This window comes from Chiroxiphia lanceolata, chromosome 16 (genome assembly GCF_009829145.1).
Source record: "Chiroxiphia lanceolata isolate bChiLan1 chromosome 16, bChiLan1.pri, whole genome shotgun sequence".
Classification (NCBI taxonomy): Eukaryota; Metazoa; Chordata; class Aves; order Passeriformes; family Pipridae; genus Chiroxiphia; species Chiroxiphia lanceolata.
In genome coordinates this window covers 8,773,008-8,782,191 of record NC_045652.1, presented here as the reverse complement: position 1 = coordinate 8,782,191, position 9,184 = coordinate 8,773,008, and the positions used below count along the sequence as shown (strand labels likewise).

At 36.7% G+C, this 9,184-nt stretch overlaps 1 protein-coding gene across 1 annotated transcript in view; it reads right to left on the bottom strand.

Moving 5' to 3' along the window:
* Window positions 1–303: 303 nt before the first annotated feature.
* The window catches only part of IQCK (IQ motif containing K), a 37,220-nt gene continuing 28,339 nt past the window's right edge, over window positions 304–9,184 (bottom strand). Inside the window, exon 11 of the mRNA XM_032704317.1 lies at window positions 304–431. Within this exon, the coding sequence (XP_032560208.1) occupies window positions 370–431 (62 nt within the window). The 3' untranslated portion in view covers window positions 304–369. The remainder of the gene's footprint in view (window positions 432–9,184) is intronic.

Below are 9,184 nucleotides of genomic sequence, written 5' to 3'. Positions count from 1 at the left end.
GAAGTCCAGTTTATGCCAAATGAAGATTTTTGCCTTAGCTTTAACACTTGCCTACGTGTGGGTGTAACCCCATTTATTTAATCCAGAGTTTTGTTCTTGTCAGAAAAGGTTTTAAGTGAGCATTCAGGAAAACAAGATAAACACAGACTGAACATTTTTGGCTAAATGTGCACAATACCATCTGTTTTAACAGAATTGTGTTCACTTAGACTAGGACTGAATTTTGTCTTGGCATGCTAGATCCTTATATAATCTCCCTTTGATTTACAATACCTCACATGTAAAACTACAATGCTAAGAGAGTTTCTAAATCAATATCACATAGTTTATAGTCCATGAGCTTTGTGTTTTGCAATGTTAGTGAGGAAACTAAAGCTGACATATTGAATAATCTGGGGTATGTTCTTCCAAGTCTTCCAAGGTGCTTCCCACTGCAACCATACAAAAAAACCCCATTAACAGGCAAAGAAACAAAAAAGTAAACATCCATACTTCCACAGCAAATACTCTCTTGTTCAATAAATAAACAAAAACCCCCCACTGAACCCAAAAAGCTTATTTCTTTTATGCATGGCATTTTTTTTTGTTTTTACACAGCTTCAGCACTCAGATACTTGCACGTAGTTCTCCATGCCAGCTGTGGGAGTTGTGCATCTGAAGCTGAGGGCAGAGCTGTTTGCTAGTAAGTCACTGGATTCTTAAAAAAAAAAAGAATGAAAGCAGCTCTTTGAGGTTTTTGCTTTGAAGAATTTTCAATTAAAAGTCAGGGATGAAGTCATACAGTTCACCTAGTATATAAATATATTTTTGTCATTTAGGACAACAAGCAAGGTCAATAAAGAATAGTTTTTCTATGTCTCAGTGAAAGAAGAATGTTATCCATGTGATTGCAAAGGGTCTGCCAAATGGGAAAAAATCAGTCAAACAAAGAGCACAGGGTTGCTTGCTGGAGTAAACAATTCTAAATGAACAAAAGCTCTACATAAAAGTAAAATGTCCCACCCCCTAGTGAAAGCTGTTTTCAAAGCTCTGTATTCTTTCAGAGTGCTGTAATACAGATTAACCTAATGTTTTTCTTCTGCTGATACAACAGTCTGGTTCCTCATTCTACTCATGTGATTTCAGCTATCATATTCTGGGTTTAATATTTTAGAATTTTACAAACTGCCTTTTAACCTAAAAAATCTGGTTTTCTACTCCCTACACTTTCAGAAGATGCATCTGTACTATACACCTTTCACATCAAGTTTATGGGGAGATTTATATGTAAAAGTTATGCTAGAGGCAAAGAACCCCAACTAAACTAAAAAAAAAAAAAAAAAAAATTCCCCTTTTTTACATACAGTTTCAGGAGGGCTTAGTTACTCTTCCAAGGCATGCAACTGAAAACCAGCAAACAAAATTCTCTTGGTACATACCCAGGGTACTGAGATGAAACAGGCCCATGTGTTAACTTAAGGTGCTCAATGTGCTACCAACCTGGAAGATCTCAGCTCATAGAAAACACACAGGAGAAGTGATGTATGAGGAGGAGGGACACAGCCAGTACCTCAGAAACCCAAAATATGACTGCAGTGGCAGGATACACCCTATGTTCTACAATGTTCAAGGCAATACGTGCCAAGTGCCTTCCTGGCACAAGACCCTTCTGAATTTTAGGCCTTCTGCTTGTACAGCTGGTGAGGGGAAAAATCAAGAGTGGATTCAATATCCCATATGACTATGAATATCCTATATACAAAATACTATCTAGCACATTGAATTTTAGCTAATATTCCTTGATGTGATGAGGCTGGCCTTTGCAAATATTTCATAAACATTGCAACATATTCAAAAACCTCAGGGCTCACGCACACTTTTCCATTAAAGCAAGCAGGAGTTTTAGGTGTCTGCTAGCAGTGCTTTTAGTTGGGAGTGTCCATGTCTTATCATAACCTGTGTTACTTAAGCATAACAATTTCAAATCACATCACACTAACCAGGAAGCACGGGTTGTCAGCAGGAATCTGAATTTCAAGCAGTTGTTTAAATAGTTTCTGACATATACTTGCTTCCTATGCAGATAGAAAAGTAAGATGTCCTCAGGATTCAGATAAGCTGGAAAGATGGGGAAAGAAGTGCCTGGCTAAGTCTTTTCACTAGAAATTTCCATTGGAAAAATCTATTTTTCAGGATGTGACACCTCAAACTGAACTAACTTGTTTAAAATACTTTGAAATGCCTAAGGAAGATGTTTAGAACAAGTTCTACTCGCTGATAATCCAGCCCGTTTCTTTCAGACAACACATACCTAAAAGCAATGAACAGTGTAAATGTCAACACCAATGACCAAGCTTACAACCATGCCATTCCTGTGCTGAATTTTAACCATTTCAGTCTTAGGAGTCCTGTCATTCCTTCAACACAGCAAGACGAAGACCCATTTCTATTTTAAGTTACATTTAAAGAAGTAATAAAAGTCAAACTTTAGCGGCATCGTTCCCACATTATGGTTTTATGTCCCTAGTCACTGTGTGCAGTTATGCTGACAAATCCCTGCCATTGCAGAACTCTGATTCTACTGCAAAGGAGAACATTTCTTTTTCCTCACTGAGATTTCCAGCATGCTGGGAAAAGGCATATGGGCATAACTGGGCAGAACAAACTCCCAGGGATGTCACAGGATTGCAGCTGTGCAGTTGCTGCCAGACTCAGGGCAATGCCAAGAAAACCATTCTCACAGGAGGCTGGATTCAGCTCCCAGGAAAATGACAAACACCTTAAATCCCAAGATGTTTGTGTAACTGAATGTGTGGAAATTATCTACAGAGAATACATAATCACTGGTTTAATGAGGTGTAACATTAGATTTAAGTAGAAGTAACACAATCATGCTCATTGGCAGCATGATCACAGTATTTCATATGGTTTTAAAACATTAGCTCCTGTTTTCAGTCCTAAGACATAGAGGAACTGAGGCCCTTAAGTGTTGTAACAGTATATGTTACAAAAAAATAAAATCTCACATCTCACTTATTTCTAGTATTAGGGTTTCTACCTGTATAGGTCATATGATTTTGTTGGCACTGTTTCAGTCTCCTTACTCCTTACTTTAGTTTTCAGACTCCTTACTCATTACTCTTATTTTTAATAGTGAACAAACCTGATTAAAGTATCCTTTAGTCACATACATGTTCTAAATCATAGGACACTATAGCCACCACTACAATAATAAGCACTAGTGGGGACTGTGCTTAATCTCCTTGGAAATGAGGTGGGGGTTGCTCTTGAGGAGCACAACTGTTAACTGTTATTTTTGACTTGCTGCTCCTACTACAATAAGGTCATCTACTACTTGGTCTGCCACGTTCCTTGGGAGTACAGATGATGGCTAAAGGAAGCACTGGAATGTATCTGGATTTACTGTTCATTTGCTCCTGGGAGTGGAATATTCAAAAATCTGCAGAACTCCTATTAGCTGTCTGAGGATTGGCCTTTGTCCTATTTATGTATGCATTAAGCTCAAACATCTTTACCATCTATTTTTGATAGCAGGCACTATTTTCCCTCCTCTTAATGTGCAGGTCTGGTGTTCTGTTTTGACACTTGGTTGTTTCAGCATAACTGTGAAAAAACTATGACCTACTTTATACACTACTGTATAACACAACTGGCTTGAGACAGCAGCTTATGAAAGGTTTGTAAAGAACTCATTACAGAGTGTGCTTCTTCATGAAACTAAGAATTACATTTAGTAGTTTAAACAGCTGAACACAGTAATGAAAAATACTATAGACTCGGACTATAAGAAGATGAAAATCCATTAAAGAAAATCTATTGGAATAACTTATTAGCAGGGGCTTAGAGTAAAATATATATATAGAAAGGAGTTTCGCCCTAGCCTCCCAATGAAATGCCAAAGAAGCCTGAACATGAAATTGGAGCCACCAGCAATCTTTCTGAAATAAGACCTGACTTTTAAAGGCACAGTTTTTTATAAAGTGTTTATAATTTTAGCCTCTTACTATTGGAAGTCTGCCCGTACACAACTACTAGTGAAACCTTTTGCTTCAGGAAATATTCAGTCACTAGTAATAGGAAAATGGTGTACTGAATAAATATCTACTAAACAAACAAACTAATAATAAAATGGAAATAATGCCCATAGACACTCCTGCAACTCATGAATCTGAAATGGAACTGTCAGAGGATCACTAAGCAGAAGAGGCTTCTGCAAAATGGATGTATAAATGTGATGGGACAAACCTAATTCTCCAAACCAGGAGCAGAGTATTTTTTTAAAATGCTTAGTCTTGTCTTCATGACTGTAGAGAACTAAAAAAATTTCAGAGCATTTTTTAATTCACTTAGGATCAGATTAAGGAAGCAAGAGCTGACATACAGGAGACTCCCAAACACCAACATCCAGTGATGGATATGGAAAAAGAGGGCTGAAAGATCTCTAGCAGAATTTGTTGATGCAGTGCATAATTAATTTGAATGTATCTGAATGGCATTTAGATAATTCAAGAAAAGAAATATGGGAACATACAAGTGTTAGGCTATGAACATCTGAGTTAGGAAAGAACTACAGAGAATTAGATATACTGGAGACTGTTGCTTCCAACTGATTATCCAAGTATCCTCCAAATAATTCAGTCACCTGAGATGCATGAAGAGACAGCCACAGAAACACAACAGTTTATGGAAGACAAAACTGGACTGAGAAAAAAATCCAGAATGAAGGCAACCAGTGCATCTCCAGAGCATCTGATTAATGCAGGGTTCTTTCAATGTAAATAGTCAAAATAAAGAGAATGGTGAAAACAGAAAGAACTGACCAGAAATAGAGAGAAATCATTCCGGAGTGGCAGGTCCTCAGCTAAAAAAGCATTTTGGGATTTACAGGCAGAAGCCAGAATTCCAGATTTGCTGGGCAGATTCATGAAAAGTGCATTTATACTGATTACCCCTCTTATTTCTGACATGATTTCTACTTGCAAAATGTGATAGGTCCTGTAAAACTACCCAATTTAAACTCTTGCACAGACTAAAACAACTTATCAGGTAAAAAACCAGACTGTCATATCAGAAAAGACCTCCAAGTGACCAATACCACAGTGTGGGTTTAAAGGGAAGTCTGGGGCAAATACCTCGTGTGTTCTGCAATCTGTCACCCACTTCTTTGTTATTCTCTGAATCGTATTTTAAAACTCCTAATTAACAGCTCGTGGTCTTTCTTTCCCTGCCCTACCTCCCCTCCCTTTTATTTTTAACTAAGAGTCTCGAGTCCAGTTTTGCTGCAGGACTACTTGGAGGCTTTATTTTTTAACTGGTGACAGGCTTTTCTCCAGGTTTTTAAGGCATCCCGTAGTTATAAATAGAAATTTTGGGGCTTGCATACCTGAATGGCTAGCAAAAGACACCAAGAGAATTTTCAATAAAAATGCTCCCACGTTTTTTGCTATTAACTAGAAGAAGATTAAACATGGAAAAACAAAACCAAGAAGATTGCAGAACCCATGCAAGATTTCTCCTCTCCTTAAAAAAAAAAAAAACAACAAACAAACAAACAAAAAAAACCCCAAAAAACTTATGTTTATATGATCACAGAAAAATTGCCAACTTGCAATTGTCTTTTTTTCCGTTACAAATCATTATTAACAGCTGCAGAGTGATGGGTGAAAATACAGCTTTGGTGCTGGAGGATTAGTTCTGACTTGTGCTCCAGATCCACTGCTGTGCCTGTGTAAGCACAGTCCAGAGGATCACGTGTTTATCTAAATGATCATCTTTCCTTTTTATTTTTTCAAACATTCCCAACATAGTTACAGAAATTAAATGTTACTGTAATCTTTATAAATTTTCAAAGACGAGTCCGGGGTGTGGACCAATAAATTGGATTCTGCATCATGAGTCTTATGACTTTTATCACTACATTCTCAGCTGTTAGTGCCAAGACTGAACTTTCAAAAACATCTCAAGCATCTTGAATTAGGCTTGATGAAAACCACCACATACTCAGCCTTCAGAACTGCTTTGTTCTTGGATTTTCTTTTTATTTTCTTTTAAACAAAAAGAAATTTTAAGGTCTTCTGCGAAACTGAAACTTTTTCCATGTGCTTTTAAATCAAAAGCAATCACATATAGGCAGCCATTTGAAACCATTTGGACTGCAGCACTTCTGCTTTCAGAAAGAAACAAATACCTGTAAGTACAGTAATGTTTAAAAAAAAAAAAGCAGAGTCAAATTCTTTTAAGTGCAGTGTCCTGCTGACAGCAAGTAGCCTTCCACTTTAAACCTGTTTATACAGCTCAGTTTGAAAACAATTTGTGCCTTCAACATGTAGGATCTTAACATATATGTGTGTGTGTATATATATATATGTGTGTTACACAATATAGCAGATTAAAAGTGTAAAACCATAAAATATGAGGAGGTCACCACTTGCAAGAGTTTCATAATGAGATTAATTAAAAAATTACAGCTGTAGTAAAAGAAGGGCAGATGAAATTAGAAACAAATTATTTTGTTTCAAATATTCCTAAAATATTTCAACCACTCATGGTGAAAGTGGAGGGGGAAAAAAGGAACTCTCACATAAAGCTGATGAATTCCTTACATTTTACTGAGCTGAATTTTCCTAAATAAAGCACAGAGATGCAGTCTGTAAAAAATCCATTAGCTATTCAGACTGTGTGTTTTCCTAATCCAACATTATTACCTACAATACATTTTAAATATTTTTTTAAGCCTACTGTAAGTTTCCTCATTTATATATATTCCCTTTTCAATATTTTCCTTGGGAAATGACTCAGTCCTGCAAACATACACGTGATTGTAACTTCATTTATGGCCCCATTAATAAGGATCCATTAGAGCACATGACTATACTAATATATTTATATGTTTATGGAATTAATTCAAAGAAGTTTCACAGTGTAACCATTTTTTTTCCTGGGTTCTGAATGTAACATTTTTCCCTTCCTCAATTAATTTTGCTTTGATGTGATATAATTACATACAGCCATCCTTCAAAAATATGTAGACTAGACTTTCCCTGTTCAACTTAACTTGATATTAAATAGCTTTCAAATCCTTCCTCATTATTCAGGTGAAGACAATCACAGCTGTTTGAGGAGTGAGTGACTGCATTTCCTTGCTTCTTGACACTATAGATCTGTTCCTGCTCTAGTGGGAAATATGCAGCCTGTTCTCCCCTGCATCTGAAATCTCATTCATATTTTAAGGATTTTCCAGCAACAGATCACCTTCATTAGAGTATTGCTGGTTGCATCTTCCCAAGGGAAAATATTATTTCTATGAAAGGAGTATTTTTAAAATCACTCCAGATAGGTAAGTAATAGCTTCTACTGCTGAAGGAAAAATACAGCTTGCAATTGAATGGAATGTAGAAGAATATTCCCCCTTGCATCTGAAAATCAACCCCCTCACCTGCTGTGAAGATTACTTTATGTCTTATTTTGATTTAACTAGATTTTCCACACACTGTGCATTCACTGTTACCCAAGTGCCTTGCAAAGCCCAGGCTGTGGTTGATCTGTAAGAACTGCCAACTAATAGGGTCACAATTGATTTTGCCATAAAACTGGGAACATTTATTTCTTTTACTATTTTCCCTAAGAACGCTGCTTTTTAAAACTAAAATTTTACAAATTTTATGCAGATAAGAAAAAGAAAAAGAAGAAAAGAAACCCTTTAGGACATAAAATAGCTGAAAGTACCAGTTATATAATGGAATCAATGGTCTTGCCAACAGCACACCAGCAGAGAAGGAACCACTGTAACAGGGTGTCAGTAGAGTGGTTTGTTCACATAAGTGATCAATGAAGATTTAGATATTTTCATGAAAAAGTTCAAATATTTTTCAAATTCCTTGTAGGAATTCATTGTAGGAGAGATATTTTTCCTTTCCAGTGATGTCTCATCAGTACTGCATCTATATAACACACTGCTCAGAACCACGACCAGATGGGGTTTGTCCACTGTGTGGAGGCACAAATCAGGTTCACAAGGTTGTTCACCCAAAAGCAAAGGCCTATTTCTTCTTGGAAATTAAAGCAAAAATATGGTTGGAGCTACGTGGGATATCAGTTAGAAAACAAGAAGATGCAGCGAATTATGTCCAGTTTCAAATGGATGTTTTAGGATGCAGATACTGACAGCACTGATGTGGACAGTCTCAGATAAATACATGGTGGGAAAAGAAGTTCTCCTAAACTGACAAGCTCATGGTAGAACATCAGCCTCATGAAAACAGAGGCAGGCCTTGCACTGTGTCACATCCTGCCAAACATATCTTAAATAACATACAGGTTATTAAATCACTTTTTTAAATATATTTACATTAAAGTAATTTCAGCAAATCAGAATTAAAAAAAAAAACCAAACCCCAGCTCATCTGCTATTCACTCACATCCTCTGGAGGCTGGTTTTTGATTAGCTGTATTTTCTCTAGAAGGTAATATTTTTTTTAGAATTCTGTAAAATATTCTTAAACAAATGTATCCCATCAGCTGTGCTATATTGCAGAAAATAATGTCTCCCTACAAGTCTAAAGCTGTGAGCCACTAAACTAAGTCTTAAATGCTATGTTTCTTTCTACATTTTCAGTCCGAACATAGAAATTGTAGAAATTGTTCAGAGTAAGGACTATCATACTTTAAATATAGACAATTTTGTGGAATGTAATGTTGCAGCAGTGGAGCAGTATAGCAAACAAAATGTCAGCCAAGAATGCTGTAGCTTTGTGATCTTGGGTATATGCTGAAAGAAACACACTTTCTTCTTTGCACTTAAAAAGAGATTTTGCCAGCACATGCATTAAAAGAGGTCAACAGTCCTGCAAGGTGCTATTAATGGATAAAGTAATTTTCATGCAGTTTTCACACTTTCTATCCTAGAGCACTTTTCAAAAGTAATAATAAAGAGTATAAGACAGAGAGCAAAAGAAGAATAAAGAATTACAAAGGAAAAAAAAAATTAAGATGCTTTGAAGCAGGGGGAGAATCAGTGGCTTATGTGAGGGTACATTATACCCCAGCCTCCCACACCACGCAGACACACCGGGTGGGGATGGTTTCACATGACACAGCAGGCCCAGCACAGATTAGCTGATCTAAAAGTGAGTGGCCATCACAAAGGGGCAGTTTTCCTTCCCTCAGTTACTGTGGCACCATTTCC